Source organism: Macrotis lagotis, chromosome X (genome assembly GCF_037893015.1).
Source record: "Macrotis lagotis isolate mMagLag1 chromosome X, bilby.v1.9.chrom.fasta, whole genome shotgun sequence".
Taxonomy (NCBI): Eukaryota; Metazoa; Chordata; class Mammalia; order Peramelemorphia; family Peramelidae; genus Macrotis; species Macrotis lagotis.
In genome coordinates, this window is record NC_133666.1 from 124053519 (window position 1) to 124074855 (window position 21337).

A 21337-nucleotide genomic window follows, 5' to 3' on the forward strand; every position below is an offset into this window, starting at 1 on the left:
AACATCATAATTTTAATTAGTTAAGACTAAGACTCAGATCCTCTGATTCCCTTCATTAGATTGTGAGCTTCTTGAGGGAAGATATTTCTTTTATTTCTTTTTATATACTTAGCCATTAGCCCAATGCCTAATCAACTGACCTCTTTAACAACTCTATAGTTCTTTGCACACAGATCTTCCTTATTCTGGCTTCAAAGTGAGATGCATGTCCTATGTTATACCTGGCCCATCTGCCCACAAGTCACTCCTCACCTGCTCCAATCCTATAGGTGGTGAAGGCATTTGTAGTCCTGAACCCAAAGTTTAGATCCCATGACCATGACCAACTGGCTCAGGAGCTGCAGCAACATGTTAAGAAAGTTACTGCCCCCTACAAATACCCCAGAAAGGTAAGATCAGGATGGGATGGGGTTGGGGGAGGGTATAATCCTCTATCATCATCCAGCCTGTCTGAAATTCAATTTAGTGACTCTCTGAGGAAATCTGGACCTGTACTGGCCTTCTGTTTTTCTCAAAACCATGTGGCCAAGGGAGGGAGCATGGGAGGAGTTTATTCATAGGAGAGAAGGTTTAATGTAATTCTCTAGCATATCAAAATCCCATACAGGTCAATTCTACAAAGATACTTAGATGCAGTAGAACCAGATTTAGAATCTCAGAATGTGAGAGTTGAAAGTGGCCTTAGGAAGTATTTAATCCAAACCATCTTTTTCTCTATGGGAAAACTAAGGATAAGATTAGCTATATGCAAGTTCATGGTGGAGGCTGGAGTAGGAATATGGTATCATAACACTTAGAGATATAAGAAACCTTAGAACTAGCCTACTCCAACCCTCTAATTTTTAGTTCAAGAATCTTAGGCTGCGTCGGGAGGATGGCAGAGCCAAGATGGTGGCAAAAGTACAGCATCTCTTAGGTGCTCTGTCCAAAATATTTCAAAAACTTTAAAATTATTACTCTAACTAAATTATCAAGAGACAGAACCCACAGAAAGATCCAGTGAGGCAATTCTCCAGCCCAAAGTAACCTGGAAAATAGTGGGAAGACTCTGTTCCATGGAGTTGGAAGGGCAGCATCACACTGGACTGAAGTAACTTCAGCCTCCTGGGAACAGCCCCAAGGTACCTGGGAGCACTGGCTCATAGTTGCAGAAGCCATTTCCTGACCTGCACCCCAGGGAGCACCAAGCTCAACTCATCAGAAAGACCTCTGCCAGAGCAAGCATGAAGCCCAGGCCCTCAGCAGGGCCATGCCTGTGGCACTTAGCACAATCCAGAGCCAGGAAATGGAAGCAGGCCTGTGGAACCATCCAGCAGGAGCCTCCAGGCAGCTGTGCCCTGAGTGCTCAACCCAACAAAGATAAGGGAGTGGAGGGAGACTGCCAAGGTCCTCTGTCCCTGGAACTGGACTCTGGGGCTTTGACCACATTCAGACCCTGGTTGCAATCTAGGCCCCCCATAGAGCAAGGACCCCACCCTGTCACAGCCCCGGGGTGGGGGTGGGGTGAGCTAGTGGTCATTCCCAGACTAGAAGAGCAGTCAGACTCTCACACATTGAGGTCCTTGCAAGGGTTCCCAATAATACTCAGAAGCTCAGGAAGCACCCCAAAACAAAGCACAGGCTGGGGAAATGAGTATAAACAGAAAAAAAAAGGAACCTGACTATGAACAATTACTTTGGTCCCATGGAAAACAAAAATACTCACACTGAAAATGAGAAAGTCCAAGCTTCTGCATCTAAAAACTCCAAGAAATATAGAAGTTGGGCTCAGACTATGACAGAGCTCAAAAAAGATTTTGAAAATCAAGTAAGGGAGGTAGAAGAAAAATTGGGGGGGGGGAATGACAGATGCAGGAAAAGCATAAAAACAAAGTCAGCAGCTTAGTCAAGGAGATCCAAAAAAATGCTGAAGAAAACAACATGGTAAAAATCAGCTTAGGTCAAATGGATAAAACAGTTCAAAAAGTTATTGAGAAGAATGCTTTAAAAAGCAGAATTGGCCAGATGGAAAAGGAGATAAGAAAATTCTCTGAGGAAAACAAATCCTTAAGATGTAGAATGGAGCTAAAGGAAACTGATGACTTTGTGAGAAATCAAGACACAATAATTCAACACCAAAAAAATGAAAAATTAGAAGAAAATGTAAAATATCTCACTGAAAAAAAACAACTGATAGAAAACAGATCCAAAAAAGTTAATTTAAAAATTATAGGGCTACCTGAAAGTCATGATCAAAAAAAGAGCTTTGACTTCATTTTTAGAGAATTTCTACAGGAAAATTTCCCTGATATCCTAGAAGCAAAGGGTAAAACAGAAATTGAGAGAATCCACCAATCTCCCCCAGAAAGTGATCCAAAAAAAAAACAATCCCCAGGAATATTATAGCTGAGTTCCAGAACTCCCAAGGCAAAGATAAAATATTACACACAACCAGAAGAACACAATTCAAATATTGTAGAAGAGCAGTCAGGATCACACAGGACTTAGCAGCAACTACATTAAGTTCTCATAGAGTTTGGAATATAATGCTTGGAATGCAACTGAAAAATCAACTACCCAGTAAAACTGAAAAATCAAATACCCAGCAAAACTGAACATCCTCTTCCAGGTGAAAAGATGACCTTTCAATGAAACAGGGGAATTTCAAATGTTCCTTGTTGAAACAACCAGAGTTAAACAAAAAGTTTGACCTTCAAATATAGGACTCAGGTGAAGCATAGAGAGTGGAAGGGTAAATTATGAGGGACTTAATGACAATGAACTGCATGTATTCTTGCATGGAAAAATGATACTGATAATACTCATATGAACCTTCTCATTTAATAGAGCAGGTAGAAGGAACTTTTATAGATGAGGCATGGGAGAGAGCTGAATTTGAAGATATAATAAATTGTAAAAATGGAGTCAATGGGTAAAGGGAAATGTACTGGGAGTAAGAGAAAGAAGAGGTAAAATAGACTAAGATATTTCATGTAGCTATTGCAATGGTATGGAAGGGGGAAGGTGAGGGGGAATGAGGGAACCTTCATTCTCATTGGAAATGGCTCAAAGAAGAAACAGAATATACACTCAATAGGGTATAGACATCTAGAAGAAAAAGGAGATAAGAGGGGCAGGGAGGAGGGGAGGAGGGATGTGGGTGATAGAGGATAGGGTAGATCATAGAAGATAGTCAGATATAACACATTTTCTTTTTTTACTTTTTGCAAGGTGCTGGGTTTTGGTGGCCTGTCCAGGACCGTGAGGTTGGGTGGTTGCTGGGTCTCTAGGGCAGGATGTGGGCTTGGGGCCTCTTGGCCCTAGGGCCAGTGCTCTGTCCACTTCACTACTTGGCTGCCCCACAGCACCTTTTTGAAGAGAAAGTGAAAGGAGAGAAAAAATATAATAGATGGTAGTGGGGAGGAATGGATGGAGGGAATTACAATCAGCAACAGCAACTGTGGAAAAATATGGAAGTAACTACTATGATGGACTTATGATAGAGAAAGTGATCCACCTGAGACAGAGCTGATAGTATCAGAACACATACTGAAACACATTTTTTCTCTCTTTCTTTTACTTTATTTCTCATGAGGTTTTATATTTTTGTGGGGGAGGGGACATTATGTTTATTCTTAAACAAGAATATTTTAGTAATGTGTAAATAAATTAAAGAAAAATTTTTTTAAAAGACTGTTGTGAGGAAAGCATTTTGTAAACCTCAAACTACTATGACTGTGAAATGGTGATAGTTGCTATAATGCACATTCTTCATCAACTTTAACAGTCACTTCTTCAACTCACTGAAGGAGATGGAAAATGCAGGTACTGAATCTGAAAAGATTTTGTCTTTTCCTGACCAGGTGGAGTTTGTTCCAGACCTACCCAAAACCATCACAGGGAAGATCAAGAGAAGCCAGCTCCGGGAAAGAGAAACAGCTTAATCTGTATTCTTCTTCTGGGCTCCGGTCAGATTATTTTGGAACCTGTATCTCTCTTAAGTGGGGTCTTTATCAGCTATATGCAAGCACTTAAGCAATTTTTGGCTAGAATAAAAGAGACCAGGGCAATTGTTCTCTTCCCAGCTTTATCATTGATCGTTTATGGTCATTTCCATTAGTGATTGTGAGAGTGCCACAATGATTTTATATTTAGTAAAAGTTGACTATAATATTGCAGTTAGGCGGTACAATAGATAGAATGCTGAGTGTGGAGACAAGAAGATACATCTTCCTGAGTTGAAATCCAGACTCAGACACTTACCAGTTAGTTGTATGACTTATTCCTGTTTGCCTCACTTCATTCATCTGTAAAATAAGTTGGAAAAGGAAATGACCAGCTACTCCACTGTCTTTGCCAAGAAAACACCAAATGGGATCACAGTCAAATGTGACTGAACAAGAACAACAAAACCAGTTAAGAAAAAAGGTTATTTGAATACATGAAAGGGAGTTCATCATCAAGTCATAACTTAACCACATCAAGAGAACTTAATTCTCCATTCCTGCCTAACTCATTGAATAACCATTCCTCAAACTCAGTATTCCACCTCCTGCTCCTTCGTTTTTTTAATTAATTTTTATTAAAGATATTATTTGAGTTTTACAATTTCCCCCCCAATCTTACTTCCCTCCCCCAACCCCACCCCCCACGGAAAGCAATTTGTCAGTCTTTACTTTGTTACCTTGATCCACATTGGGTATGATGAGAGAGAAATCATATCCTTAGAGAAGAGACTAGAAGTCTAAGAGGTAACAAGATCAGATAAGATATCTGGTTTTTTCTAAATTATAGGGAATAGTCCTTGAACTTTGTTCAAACTCCACAGCTCCTTGCTTCTTCGTTTTTTTATCCAACCTACTGTCCCCATGTCTTGAATGCATGCCCTCCTCTTTGACTTAGAATCTTCAAATACCTTCAGAATACCCCTTAATTAAAGCCTCCTTGTTCTGCTGAAACCTCTATACTTCCTCAAATAATCTAGTATTTGCTAAAGTGTTTTCACACTGTATCTATCCCCTTCTATACAATCCTTGAGGATAAAGACCTGTTGATTTTTATAGACCCAGTGTTTAGTACTTAATAAAGTATGTTGAATTGAATTAGGCTTTGGGGACTTGGTGAGGATACCCAGTGTAATGATGACAGTGAGGATGCATGGAGTTCATAAGATTATGGGTACAGAACTAGAAGAAACCCCAGATACTATCTGGTTAAACCTCCTATTTTTAAAAATGAGGAACCTGAGACCTAGAGAAGTTAAACAATTTGCCTGAAGTTACAAAAGCAGTGTTAGAGACAGAATTTGAATTCAGATCATCTGATTTCAGAGTCAATGTGCTTTTAACTATGCCACACTGCTCTTAATTGAACCATCTGGTCACAGTTCTATTAAGTTTCTTAGTTTAAATTTCTATTCACTGGTATCTGCTTTGCTGCAAGAAGCCAAGGTTATGGAGGCAGCTAGTTGGCACAGTGGATAGAGCACAGGCCCTGGAGTCAGGAAGACCGGAGTTCTAATCCCACCTCAGTCGCTTAATAATTACCTAGTTTGTATGACCTTAGGCAAGTCACTTAACCCCATTGCCTTGCAAAACAAAAAAGTCAAAGTTACTCATTATCTTGCTTTGGTACCTAATTATGACTTCCTTCTAGCCTAAAAATTTTCTCTTTAGTACACAAGAACCTTCATTCCATTCCTTATTTCTGACACATGATATATTTATGTGCAGGAAAAAAGACTTTGTTCCTTTTGCTCCTGTAGCTCCATCAACATATTTGCTAGATTTGGATCATTGACTTTATTCAGCCAAGCAAAGGTTTTGACAGATAATTGTGTTAAGTTAGTGTTTTATTGATGCATTTTTTATTTATTTACATCACTTAGAATCATACATTTTAAACTGGAAGGGACCCAAAAAGATATCCAATCCATCACACCCATTCATGGATGAGAAAACTGAGGCCCAAAGTTGTTAAATATTTGGTCCATATCACCCAGGTGGTAATTAGTAGAGAAAAGTTAAGAACTTGCCCAATACACACAGATTGATCACCTCCACCTTGAAACAAAGAATCATAGTTCAGAACTAATCAGCACTTTCCTGACAATGAAATCCTCAGTCTATACCTAAAGTCTACCACCTTTTTGCTAAGAGGAGGGAGACATGCTTCACCATCAGTCCCTTGAAGTCATGACTGGTCACTGTATGGATCAAAATTCTAATGGGTTTCAGTGTTTTTCTTTATGTTACTGAAGGAATTGTATGCAAGGTTATTTAAATTATTAAGATAATTAAGATAATTAAATTAAGATAATTACATATTCTGTTCTCCTACTTACTTCTGCATCATTTCATGTCTTCCCAAGTTTCTCTGAATTCATATTATTAATGTATTTACATGACATAATTATTTGCAAGAGCATGTACTATCTTTGACCTTTCTTTGTATAACCAGTCCTTAGCACAATGCCTGGTGGGTGCTTTATAAATACTTATTTACTAATAACTGATTTTTAAAGACTGAGTTAAATGTCACCGCCTTATTGAATCTGCCTTAGTCAGAATTCATCTTTATCTTCTACCACTTGTTACTATTTTTATCTCTTTTAGAATGTCTTATAAATGTTAGTGCCTTTGAAGGTCATTGTTTTGTTGACCCTTTCAGAGAGAGCAAGCACATTTAAATCTTAGGTTTGTCTGAATAATGATATTCTTAAATCTCTCCAAAAACCTTTAGGTGCTCTAGAAGGGGCTGTGATGAAAAGAGGTGTCAAACCCAATTTCCAGTAAACAGATCTGAAGCCAGCAGGATCTTGGCTCTGTATTACCATAACCACAAATGAGTATAGAGCCAAGTCCCAGTAGGTCACTAGGTACAGTAACTGGGCCAAGTAGTGTGTGCACATGTTAGGATCCTCAAAGAAGCCAGAAACTAACATTCCTTTCGAAAACAAACTGGGAGACAGGGCTGACTTCTGATGGGTATCAACTTGTCTGAGTAGAGAGGGGGGTAAATAGGCCCTAACATAAATATACTCTATCTGGGAATGGAAAATAAACATACAATGAAAAAAGCTTTAAAATATAATGACAAAATACTATGAGTTAAGAAAAGTCTGAGACATCAGAATAACTATACATAAAGTACAAATAGAACTTCTCCCCCCCCAAAAAAAAGAGTGGTTTGATCATAAGAACCAAAAGAATGACTCAACCAAAACTTAAAAACAAAATTGAAGCTCTTTAGGGGAAAAATTGGAAAGAGAAGAAACAACTGAACAAAAAGTAGAAACTCTTGTCCAAGTAGCATGCTTTCTGAAAAATAGAATAAAACAAATAAAACTCAATAATTTCATGAAAGTACAAAGAATATTAGGATAGTCAGAAGACTGAAAATTTTTATGTACATTTAAGGTATATTTCATAAAAAAGCTGATCATGAAATACATAAGAAAGATGTCTTTTAAAATTCATCAGGCTCTATGAAAACAATAACCCAACAAAAAAGTTGGATATTACATTTTTGGAAATCTTTAAAGAATCTTGCTCAGATCTATTAGAACTAGAGACACAATAAAAATAGAAAGAGGCAATTGGTCACCTCCCAAAAGAAATTCCAAGATGAGAACACCAAGGAATGTCATAGCCAAAATCTTCCTGATCAAGGAAAAAATTCTGCAAACAAACAGAAGGAAATTAAGTATCAAGAAACTATAGTCAGAAACACAAAAATCTATGCTGCAACTAACAAAGAAATCTTGGAATCTAATGTTGACAAAGGCAAAAGAAAAAAGGCTTACAATCAAAATAACCTATACTATAAAACCATATATTATAGAATGAAATGATGAATTATCTACTTTCTCTGAACATTTTAATTCTTCAATTCTCAGGGGAAAAAATGCTATTAAGCAAAATGTAGAGACAGCTAGTTAGTGTGGTAGATAGATCACTGAACCGGCAGTCAGGAAGACCTGATTTCAAATTCAGCCTCAGACATTTACTAGCTATATGACCCTGGGCAAGTCATTTAACATCTGATTCCTCACTTTTCTCAACTGTAAAAATTAAGATAATAAAAACACTAAATAGAATTGTTGTGAGGTCAAATGAGACATTCAAAGTACTTAACACAGTATTTTTAAAATACTTATTCATTTCCCATCAATCCAAATTCAAAGAACAAAGAAAAAAGAAAACCTAGACAAAGTAAAAACTCATATTAATTAGCACTGAAGAACTCTGATTTTTAAAGGATTATCATGCCCATAACAGAAATACAAACTGACTTGAAGGCTTGTGCCTAGAACTTATTTTGGGATCCCCTCTCCCACTTCCATGGCAGTTACTCTACCAGAACCCACCCCCACCCATTCTGATCAATCACATGTAAAATAAGGAGGAAGAGAGGTTGAGATGTTCTACCTTCTGACTGTCTAACCTTAGGATAGGGATTCCAAGGCTGGAGAGTCTTTGACCTCAATAACTTCCTCACCTTTCCCTCCATCTGGTTTAAAAAAAAAGTGTCAGATGTTGATTCAACTTAGTCAAAAGAAAAAAAGGAGAACAAAGAAGAGTAAAAAAACATAAAGGAAGGAGAAAAGGGAGTGGCCATCTCCAGAGTCTCATTTTTAACCACACCTAGTGAGACAGACACATAAATACACACAAACACAGGAAAAGATGGGGAGAAACAGAGAGACAAATACCAAGATAGAGACAGAGAGAAAGCAGAGAGGAGAGAATTTGATGTAAGGATTCAGAATATTCAACATAAAAATAGACAAGAAAAAAAGGAGTGGTGCATGAGAGAAAAAGAGTAGAGTCAAGCAAGAAATAGTCACATGTAGAAGAAATGTCAACACCAGAAGATAAATCATAAAGGGGACTGGAGGGTGGGAGGAGTGAAGAAGGGAAATGGGAATAAAATATAAAAATCAGTGATCAGCTCCTAGTTTTGAGTAAAAAGAAAAGGGCCAAGAAGTATAGACTGTTTCAATTATAATTATTAGAGTCTATCTCATTTTTTCTTTCCCCGACTTGTTTTGCTTTGAAAGAAAGAAAGGGGAGGGAAAAAAATATAAGATTATATGCTGGAGGAAAAAAAGCACAATAATCATAACCATGAATATAAATGGGATAAATTCACTCATAAAAAGAGGAAGGTAGTAGAATAGATTAGAAAGCAATATCAATCCATCGGTTTATTATTTACAAGGAACTCATTTGAAACAAAAGTCTACAATGAGGGATTAATACAGAATTCATTATATGTCTCAATTGGATTTTTAAAACTGCAAAGGTAATCATTTCAGACAAAAGAACACAAAAAATAGACATGGTTATGAAATAATGGACACAGCTCTTCTCAGTAGTTCAGAGACCAAGGTCAGTCCTGTGAGACCACTTATGGAAAATGCTATCCTCATCCAAAGGAAGGGGGTCAGGGGGAAGGCAGGGTGATAGGAAAATGTGGAATTCAGAAGCTTACAAAAGGATGAATGTAAAAAAACACCTTTGCATATTACTGGAAAAAATATTTTTAAATTATTTTTTAAAAAGAGATAAGCATAGAAACTACATTATGTTTAAAGATAGCATTGATAATAAAATAACATCAATACTTTAGTATACTTGTGCTATAAATGGCATTGTATTTAAGTACTTAAAGAAAAGGCTAATAAACTAGATGAAATAGAAAGCAAAACTATAATAGTTGAATACTTCTGTGTATACCTAGACAAATCTAACAAAAAGACAAATAAAAAAGAAATTAAAGATCTGAAGAGAATTTTAGAAAAGTAAGATTTGATAGATCTCTGGAAAATACTGAATCCTAATTGAAAGGATTATAAATATTTCTCAGCTTTGCATGTCACATTTACAAAAAAATGAACATATGTTAGGGAATAAAAATCTCATGCAAATGCAGAAGGGTATAATACTTAAACACATCCTTTATTGTACAATGCAATAGCAATTATAATTTGTGAAAGGTATTAGAAGTAAAGATGCAAATTTAAATAAAAAATAATATAATTCTTTAAAATTGTGAATTAAAAAGACATAAAACAATAAATAATTTTAGTCAAGAAAATGACAATAATAAGATGATAACACAAAATTTGGGGGACATAGTCAAAGTAATCATTAAGGGGAAATATATTATATGTATATTATATATATAATCATTTTTATTAGCACCTTTTTTTAAAAAAGAACAAATTAATGAATTGGGCTCATAAATTTCAAAAAAGCAGAAAAACAAAAAAATCAAAAAACCCAAGTAGAAACAAAAAGAGACTTTCTGAAAGTCTAAGAAGAGATAAAATCAAAAATAACCAAAAAAGTATTTTAACAATAAAGTCATTGTTACTATATTCAGTTTTAATCAATTAATTCTTCACCCCTACTATAACATTAGACCACCCACTTAACCCAGTCTTTACTAATGCAGCTTTTTCTCTTCCTTCTTAGTTTAGTCTATGATCCAGATAATGCCATCTTCACTGAGGTTTGACTCAATTTTGTTCTTATGGAACAAACTATTCCTTGAAACATTATTTTTCCTAATCCACTGCTTTCACAGAACCAATAAACAATACTGGTAATGTTTGTAGATCAGAGTTTTATAGGAAAAAAGACTTGGAGCCAAGATTTTGAGGGAAGCCAAGACTGTTGGCCTATTCAGAGAGAACAACAGCAAAATAATCAAGCTACAGAAAGGGAGGAGAGACTCAAAATAGAAGTTGTGGAGAACAGGAGTAGAATTCTACATCCCTTGAGTCAGAAAGGCTTAACTCTGAGTGAGAGAAGAAATTTTGAAGAATATTGAAAAGAAAAACTGAAGAATAAAAAAATATGAAGAGAGAAAGATAGACCAGTTATTTCTTATTCAGTTAGACCAAAATGGTTAAAGAAGGCTTATCCTCAGGGTTGCAGTTAGGCATAATAACAATTCAGGAACAAAACAATATCTTCCCCACCCAATAAATCTTTCTTCATCACATTCCTTGTCACCTGAAACTCTTTTAACCAAAGACAAAACCTTTTTGCACTCACCCACCCGCTAGTAAAAATAATACTTACCTGATCCCATTCTGTCTGGTCTCTCAACTGCCTCTAATCTATATTTAATACTGCTGCCAAAAATAATTTCCTTAATGAATGATTGATATTACATAATTTCCCTACCCAAAAAACCTTCACAAGTTGCCAATTGTATTTGGAACTTGCCCAAGAAACTATAGACTCCATAACCTGATTTTCTAGGTCCTGTTCATCTGACCCACCCTACCTTTCTAGCTTTATTTCACATTACTACCCTTTATAAAATCTATGAATCAGACAAATTGAACTATTTGCCCTTTTTTCCAGTATATGACTACATATCCACAGGTATGGAGAAATATACCACTTATCCTGAGCTCCAGTCTCCCCTAAATTTTTTTGCACAAAAGGATATGAAATATAATAATAAAATCCCCAGCTAGGACCACCAGAGTGCTGAGTACTTCCCCTCTCAGCCTCTCTTTTGGACATAAAAGTTCTTCACTCCCAAAATGAGCAGGTCACTCGGTTATGCATCATTGCCTTAATCATGTTGGGTCATTTCCATTAGGTAATACCCACTGTGTACCCTATGTTCAAAGAATTCTATGCTCTTAGGATACTATGCTAAATGATGTGACTTGCATGTATGTTCTTGAAATGTATCTCACCTAAAATTCCAATGTTGTGATGATTTAGTTAGCTGCATCTCTAAACTAGACATGAACCCTGACTCACTGAACTGGCATTACTAGGACTTTAAGAATTATACCCATGAATATGGCAAGAGGGGAAACAGATAGTTGAAAAAATTGAAATAATAATAGTAGTAGTAGTAGTAGTAGTAGTAGTAGTAGTAGTAGTAGTAGTAGTAGTTTTGCTATATATTTCTCCTAGTAATTCACTCAGTTTTTCCTCTAGGAATCTGGATGCTATACCACTAGGTTCATACATGTTTAGTAATGATATGGCTTCATTTCCAATAGCACCTTTTCTTTCTCTCTTTGTCCCCCTCTCTTTCGCTCTCAGTATGTATGCCTATATATGCATGTTTACATATATATACATGATGTTTACATATATATTGTTAAACATATATATATATATATGTTTAAACTCTTTTTGTATTTACAACTTCATTTTGAAGTCAAATAAATTGGAAGAGCTTAATATAGAAGAACATATAGAACTTGAGCCATAGGGCTTGAGTTCAAATTCCAGTTCTGCCAGGATGTGATGTTATGATTTGCATGTGAATAAGTGAGGGAAGGCTGTGCAAAGTCATTACCCTCATTTGTTTCTCTGGTGCCATCTGGGTCCAGTGGCCAGACAACAGATGGACCAGGATGCAGTGGTTAACCTTGACCATCCTGTGAGTAGCAGGAGTATGAGTGAGATAATGAAAAGAGTACTGGCTAGAGAGTCAGAAGAACTAGATTCAAGTTTTACCTTTCATGCTTGCTATCTGTGTGATCTTAGGCAAATCATTTCCCTTCATAATAATAGCTAATGTTTAACTTTTACGTGGTATTTACCATGTGCCAAGGACTAAACTCTTTATAATTATTATCTCATTTGATCTTCACAACAATACTGGGAGATAGGTACTATTATTATTCTATTTTACAGATAAGAAAACTGAAGCAAATGTTAAAGTGACTTACTCAGGCTGGCACAACTAGTGTCAGAAGAATTTTAACTGTCTTCCTGACTCCAGACCTCATTCTATATCCATTGAGTCAGCTAGCTGTCCTTCACTGGTTCTTGGATTCCTCATTTATAAAATCTTGAATTAGATTGTCTTTTAAATCCATTTCATCTCTAAAGCTACATTCCGAAGATCCCTGTTTGCATTGGGTCTACAATGTATCTGGTCCTGGAATGTACTTATGACTATCTATATTACTCTATATTACTGATCCACTTTTGTTGAAGTAACAGGTTTTAGTAGAATGAGCAATGGCCTGAGAGAAAGGTGACATGGGTTCAGGTCCCAACTCTACAACCAAAAAACTCTGTGGTGTTGTTCAAGTCAATTCACCTTTTTGGGTCTTGGTTTCCTCATCTGTAAAATGGAGTCATTGCACCAGTAAGATACTTTCTAATTTGAATTCTGTGTTGATTCAATGACTTCAGTCAAGCTTCTTCTCCACAGTGACCCATCTCTATCTTACTTCAAATTTAAGTTCTGCTTTCTTTCTCTGAGCTAGCAAAGAGAGTACAAAACCTACCGGACTTGTCAGCTGGTAAATTTCTAACAACCTGTTTCAATCACTACATTGTCTTCAAGAAGAAAATGGCTAGAATTTGGATTTTGCAAATTAAAAACACAGCATTTCAGAGTCCTATTCTATGGCTTGGGAAGAAGAAAACCAGAACTGGGATATTGAATACCTAGTCACTAGGACCAAACCCACTCCTCTTGTCCTATTAGTTACTAGACAAGTTAAAGGATCTCCAAAGTTTTGACCTGTTTTGGAACTCTGCTTCCTTATTCAATTCAACAAACTTCTATTAGGTACCTAGTATAAATAAGACAATATTTTCGGTGCTGGGGTACAAAGAGAAAAACTAAAAGGGTCTCTTGTCTCCCAGTCTACTTTGAGTACATAGCATATATCCAGTCAGTAAGTAAATGAATCATAATTTAGAAAGACATAGAGTGCTTACAACTGGGAGACTAGAAAGGGCTGAGGCCTAACTAGAAATTATTGTCTCTGGAACAATTTTAGTATTGTAAGGTAAGGACATTTCTATGTGTGGTTATGCCAATTGAAGTTGAATAATTGAGGGACTGGAAAACCAAGGTATATGAAAAGAGCAGGGGTGGAGATAATGACTATGAGAAAGATGCTGACCTTGTTTAGGTCTATAGATGACAGCAACAAGGATCTGACCAGGGTACAATGAACTTTAAAGGAAATGTGTTTACTGATGACTATGGCAGAGGGAGGGTCTAAAAGGAGCATTATGGAGCAAGGATTATGTTCATTCTTTCAGGAGGCTCTCCATGTTAGGGAGGGTGAAAGAAACAAGAAGAAGCTTTGGAAAAGTTCTTCCTTGCTATTCAGAAATATGTTTCTCTTAAGAATATACTCTTTTCCTATAATGAGGTCTGCCTCTATCTCCCTAAAATGTACAGATGAGTTTTTTCCACTTTCTTTCACCCATTGTTTAAAAAAGGACTGATCTGTGTTACATCCAAAAGAATTAAAATAAAGCTGGGTTCCATGGGAAACCATGTTTGCCTTATAAAGTTCAGGTTGAGAAGAATGAGAAGAAAATTCTAATATATCTGTTTAAATTAAGACAATCATTTCTAGAAAGATAGCAGAACAAAATGGATATGGTACTGGTCTTGGAATTAAAAGGGAAAGCACTAGATTTTTACTCAGAGGACCTGGATTCAAATTCAGCTCTGTTGTTCACTATCTAAGGCAGTGGATAGAACTCTGGGCCTGGAATCAGGAAGATCTGAATTCAAATTTGTCCTCAGACACTTACTAGCTATGTGACTTTAGGACAATCATTTGAGCCATATTTGTTTTAGTTCCTCATCTGGAAAATGGGAGTGTATTGGATAAGGAAATTGCAAACCACTCCAGTCTCTTTGCAAAGAAAACATAGATAGACATGACTGAACAACAAAACAACATAGTCAATGTCCAAAATTGTATGTCTCATTCTGCATCTAGAGTCCATTGTCTCTGCCAGGAGGAGGAGAGTAACATCTTTCATCATCAGTCCATTTGATAATTGACTGCATTGGCCAGAGTTCTTTGCCCTTTTCCATTACAACATTGTACTCATCTTCCTGAGTTCAAAAGTAGCCTCAGACACTTACTAGTTTTGTGACCCTAGGCAAGTCTCTTAATCCTGTTTATCTCAGTTTCCTTATCTATAAAATGAACCTGGAAAAAAAATGGCAAACCACTCCAGGATTTTTTTTTACCCCAAATGAGATCATGAAACAAATGAGACCATGAGACAAAACTGAAACAACCAACCAAAACATCATTGTATAAATTGTTTTCCTGATTCACTCACTTGCATAAATTATATTGTCTAAATTGTTTACCTGCTTGCTAATTTCTGTAGTCAGTCAGTTGGTTGGTTGATAAATATTTATTAAGACTCTATTTTAGGGGGCAGAGCCAAAGTGGCAGAGTAAAGGTAGGAAATCCCAGGAGCTCTCCCTCAGACCACTCCAAGTACTTTTAAATAATGACTCTAGCCAAATTCTAGAGTGACAGAATCCACAAAAAGACCGAGCAAAACAATTTACTAGCCCAAGACAACTTGGAAGATCCACTAGAAGGATGTGTAACAACAGGGTCAGAAAAGGCCACAGCACAGCCTAGGTTGCACCGGTCAGCCCTCCAAGAACAGCTCATGGGACACCTAGGTCCCTGGGGTGCCTGGGTCTGGGGAAGTGGGGGGGGGCAGTTTCCAGACCTCTCAGCCCAGATATTGCCATGGACAACTTGAAAGATCTGCAGAAAAACTCTGCCACACCAGAGTGAATGCAGAGTCCAGTCCAACTCAGAAACTGCAAGTAGGCCTATGCTCATCAGGGAGTCAACCAGCAGCTGCTTCCAGAGTGCTCAGTCCATGGATGGTAAGAGGGTCAAGAGAGACTGCTGAAGTCTCTCCACTCTCCCTGGGGCAGAACTCTGTTGATTTACCCATACTCAGATCTAGGTTGAGCGTTACTGACCTAATGGAGCAGGGGCCCTCCTTACAGTTCCAGGGCAGAGAGGAGTGTTTGTGGTCATTCACAGACCAGAGCACAAGCTAGGAGAGCTATCAGAGCCTCTCATGAATTGAGGTAACCCTCAAAAGTTTGGAAAAATGTGTCCTTCACCCTGGAAGCAGAACCTCCTTTTAACAAAGAGTTAAAAACAAGTCATAGTCTGGGGAAATGAGTAAACTACAGAAGAAAAAGAATCTGACCATAGGCAATTCCTTTGGCCCCATGGAGAATCAAAATACACATTTAGAAGTTGACAAAGCCAAAGCTTCTTTATCCAAAGACTCCAAGAAAAATATGAATTGGTCTCAGTTTATGGAAGAGCTCCAAAAAGATTTTGAAAATCAAGAAAGGAACATAGAGGAAAATTTGGGAAGAGAAATGAGATCAATGCAGGAAAATCATGAAAACCAAGTCAGCAGCTTGGTGAAGGAGATACCAAAAATACTGAAGAAAATAACATGTTAAAAATCATTTTAGAAAAAAAAATTTTTTTTAAAAAATCAGTTTAGGTCAAATGGAAAGAGCTGTTCAAAAGATCAATGAGAAGAGTGCCTTAAAAAGCAGTATTGACCAGATAGAAAAGGGAATAAAAAAGCTCTCTGAAGAAAATAATTCCTTCAAATGTAGAATGAAGCTAAGGGAAGCTGATAACTTTGTGAAAAATCAAACAATAAAACAAAACCAAAAGAATGAAAAACAGAAAATGTGAAATATTTCACTGAAAAAAACTGACCCAGAAAACAGATCCAGGAAAGATCATTTAAAAATTATGATGCTACTTGAAAGTCATGACCAGGAAAAGAGCCTAGACTTCATTTTTAAAGAAATAATCCAATAATATTGCCCTGAAATCCTAGAAGCAGAGAGTAAAATAGAAATGGAGGGAATCCACTGATGATTTCCTGAAAACTCCCAGGAATATTATAGCCAAATTCCAGAACTCCCAGTCAAGGAGAAAATATTACAAGCAACCAGAAAGAAACAATTCAAATATTGTGAAGCTACAGTCAGAATTACACAGGATTTAGCAGCTTCTACACTAAGGGCTTGTAGGGCTTGGACTATGATATTCTGGAAGGTAAAAGGAGCTTGGACCAAGAATCAACTACCCAGAAAAACTGAATATATTCTTTCAGGGGAAAAGATGAACATTCAATGAAATGGGAAATGAAACTTTCAAACTTTCCTGTGGAAATGACCAGAGCTTAACAGAAAATTTGATCTTCAATTATTGGACTCATAGAGAGGGTGGAAGGGAAAGGCAAATTAAAAGAGATTTAATGATGTTGAATTGTTTGTATTTCTTCATGGGAAGATGATACAGATAACTCATAGAATATTCACATTTATTAGGGTAGTTAGAAGGAGCATATATAGACAAAGCACAGGAATATGAAGGTATAATATATTATTATAAAGATGAAGTTAATGGGGGAGAAAGGAATGTACTGGGGGAAAGGGAAAGGAGAGGTAGAATAACCTAAGATACTTCACATAAAAGAAGCAAGGAAAAAGCTTTTTCAATGGAGTGGAAGGGGAAAGTTGAGGAGGAATGAGTAAGCCTTCACTGTCATTGGAAGTGGCTTAGAGAAAATAACATACACATTTAATAAGGTATAGAAATACATCTTATCCCAAAGGAAAAATAGGAGGGTAAGGGATGGAAGAAGGGGAAGGGGGAGGGGAATGTAGGTCATAAAAGAGAGGGAAGATCATGGGAGAGGGTAGTCAGATACAACACATTTTTGAGGAGTGACAGGGTGAAAGGAGAGAGAGAATAGAATAAATAGGGGTAGGGAGGAATACAATGGAGGGATATACAACTAGCAATAGAAACTATGGGGAAAAATATTGAAGTAACTTCTCTTATGGACTTAAGATAAAAAATGCTGTTCATCCTAGATACAGAGCTAATGGTATCTGAACACAGACTGAAGTATACTTTTTTTATCCTTTCTCATTTTATTTTTCTTGAGGCTTCTCTATCTTGATAGGGGAAGGGTAGATTATGTTTACTTTTGCAACAAGACTATTGTAATAATGTGAAAATAAATAAATGAATTAAATTTAAGAATGAAAAACTAGAGCAAATGTGAAATATCTCATTGGAAAAACAACTGACCTGGAACACAGATCTATGATAGATAATTTAAAAATTATTGGGCAACCTCACAATTATGACTAGGAAAAGAGACTAGACTTCATTTTCCAGGAAATTTAGCCTGATTTCCTAGAGGCAGTGAGTAAAATAGAATTGAGGGAATCCACTGATCACCTCCTGAAAGAAATTCCCAAAATGAAATCCCCCAGGAATATTATAGTCAAATTCAAGAACTCCCAAGTCAAGAAGAAAATATTACAAGCATCCAGAAAGAAACAATTCAAATATCATGAAGCTACAGTCAGGATCAAAAGGGATTTACCATCAAGGGCTTGCAGGGACTGCAATATGATATTCTGAAATGCAAAAGAGGTTGGATTACAACTAAGAATCAACCACCCAGCAAAAATGAACATCCTTTTTCAGGGGAAAATATGGATATTCAATGAAACAGGGAATTTTATACTTTCTTGTTGAAATGACCAGAGATAGAAAGTCTGTCCTTCAAGTACAGGATTCAGGTGAAGCATAATTGTGGATAAATTACAAGGGATTTAATGATGTTGAACTGCTTGTATTTCTGCATGAGAAGATGATACTAATAACTCATATGAACCTTCTCATTTATTAGGGTAGTTAGGAGGAGTATATATTGACAAGGCACAGGAGGAAACTGAATATGAATGTATAATATATTATAGAGATGAAGTTAATAAGTGAAAAAGGAATGTATTGTGAGAAAGGGAAAGGGGAGGTAGAATGGATAAGTTAGGTTATATAAAAGATGCAAGAAAAAGGTTTTGAACTGAAGTGGAAGGGGGAAGGTGAGGGGGAGTGAGTGAGTCTTCACTCTCATTGAAAGTGGCTCAAAGAGGAAATAACATATATACTCAATGGGGTATAGAAATCTATCCTATTCGAGGAAAATAGGAAAGGAAAGGGATGGGAGAAAAGGAACAGGGTGAGGGGTGGGGAGGGGGAGATGGTAGAAGAGAGAGGGGAAAGCCATGGAAGAGGGTATATAATAAGAATAGAATAAATGAGGATGAGGAAGAATAGGATGGGGGAAATACAGCTAGCAATAGTAACTGTGGGGAAAAAATATTGAAGCAACTTCTCTAATGGATTATGATAAAGAATGCTATCCTGCTCATGGACAGGCTGAGCTAATAAAATAAAAATGACAATTTTACCTAAATTAAACTATTATTTAGTGCCTTACCAATCAAATTCCCAAAAAATTACTTTAATGAGCTAGAAAAAATTGTAAGTAAATTCACATGGAGAAATAAAGTCAATAATATCAGGGATTTAATGAAAAAAGTGCAAAAGAAGGTGGTTTAACCCTACCAGATCTAAAATTATATTATAAAGCATCAGAATCTAAAAATGTATATGATATATAAAGCATTATAATCTAAAATTATATTATAAAGAAATAGAGTGGTGGATCAGTAGAATGGACTAGATGCTAAAAGAAATAGCAGTTCAGCTTCTGGTATTAAAAACTCTCTCTTCAATAAAAAAAACTTTTGGGAAAACTGGAAGTTAGTATGGCAGAAACTTGGATTAGACCAACATCTCACACCCTGTACCAAGATAAGATCAAAATGGGGAAGGATTCAGACATAAAAGACAATATTTTAAGCAAACTGGGAGATCAAGGAATACCTTACCTGTCAGATCTATAGATGGGAAGCAGTTTATAACCAAGGAAAAGATGGAGAACATCATTAAAAAACAAACTAGATAATTTTGATTACACTAAATTAAAAAGCTTTTGTACAAACAAAATCACTATAACCAAGATCAAAAGAAATGCAGTAAATTGGGAAACAAGTTTTACAACTAGTATTTCTGACAAAGAGCTCATTTCTAAAATATATAGTCAAATTTATTTTAAAAAAAGCCATTTCTCAATTGACACATAGTCAAAGGATATGCAGAAGCAATTTACAGATGAGGAAATAAAAATGATCCATAGTCATATGAAAAATTGCTCTAAACCATTACTGATTAGAGATATTCAAATTAAAGTATCTCTGAGGTGCCACTTCATATCTCTCAGACTGGCCAGTGTGACCAGAAAAGACAATGATCAATGTTGGAAGGGATGTAGGAAATCTGAAACACTAATACATTGTTGGTGGAGCTGTGAACTTATCTAACCTTTCTGGAGAGCAATTTAGAATTACACCCAAAGGGCAGTAAAAATATGCATACCCTTTGATCCAGCAATACCACTACTGGGTCTATATACTGACGAGATCATGAAAAAGGGTAAAAAAAAATCACATAATAAAATATTCATAGCAGCCCTGTTTGTGGTGGCAAAGAATTGGAAATTGAGTAAATGTCCATCAGTTGGGGAATGGCTTAGCAAACTGTGGTATATGTATGTCATGGAACACTATTGTTATTTTAGAAACCAGGAGGAATTGGAATTCAGAGAAGCCTGGAAGGATTTGCATGAACTGATGCTGAGATGAACAGAAACTGAAGAACATTGTATACCCAAGAACAACATGGGGTTGATGATCAGTCTTAATGGACTTGCTCATTTCATCAGTGCAACAAGCAGAGACAGTTTTAAGATATCTGTGATGGAGAATATCATCTGTATCTAAAGAAAGAATTGTGGAATTTAGACAAAGACCAAAACTATTACCTTTAATTTTTTTAAGTTATCTTATTATGTAATTTTGCTATCTCTTATATTTAATTTTTCCCTTAAGAATATGATTTCTCTCTCAACATATTTAATTTTGATCAATGTATAGCATGGAAACAATGTGAAGACTATCAAGTTGCCTTCTATGGAAGGTGGCAGGGAGGGAAGCAAGATTGGGGGAAAAATTGTAAAATTTGAAATACAATTTTTAAAAAAGAATGTTATCCATTCAAAAAACAGAGTTGATGGTATCTGAATACAGTTCAAAGCACACTGTTATTTCTCTCATTTTATTTTTTGAGGTTTCTCTTTCTTGGGATCGCGGGGTGGGGGGTTGTTGGGAGGAAATTATGTTTGCTTTTACACCATGACTATTGTAGTAATGTGAAAAAAAGGAGAAAGAGGAGAAGGAAGGACAGAAGGAAGAACCACCATTTCCCCACTTCTTGAAAGACAAGTGTTCTAGCTCAAGTGTGAAGAACTTGTACTTTGAGTTGACAAAGCTATCCCTTACTGATGATGATTGATTCTTGTGGGAGGGCCATTGAGCAGAAAAAGCTGTCCACTCAGAAGGCTTAAAAGGAGAAAACTATTCTGCCATAGCTCTCTTGCCTTCCTCTCCTCTGAAGATCGTACTCCAAAAGCTCTTCCTTGAACTTCCAAGGGTAGAAAGGAGATGCCTTTCACTTCCCTGCCTCAGGCAGGTAGAGCAACTGCTCACAGATGGCTGTAAAAGCAAATTTTTTTAGATGAGCCTGAGACTAGTCCTCAAAGTTTTG

At 36.5% G+C, this 21337-nt stretch overlaps 1 protein-coding gene across 4 annotated transcripts in view; it reads left to right on the top strand.

The window, feature by feature from the left end:
* The window catches only part of LOC141502400 (acyl-coenzyme A synthetase ACSM1, mitochondrial-like), a 90624-nt gene extending 69904 nt beyond the window's left edge, over positions 1–20720 (top strand). For 3 of the 4 annotated variants that reach the window (XM_074207119.1, XM_074207123.1, XM_074207122.1), the window contains exons 13-14: positions 270–389; positions 3843–8355. In XM_074207119.1, coding sequence (XP_074063220.1) covers positions 270–389; positions 3843–3923 — 201 coding nt within the window. In that variant the 3' untranslated portion in view covers positions 3924–8355. Of the gene's footprint in view, positions 1–269; positions 390–3842; positions 8356–20312 lie in introns of those variants that run through there. The other variant, XM_074207121.1, reaches the window with a different exon arrangement.
* The last annotated feature ends 617 nt before the right edge of the window (positions 20721–21337 follow it).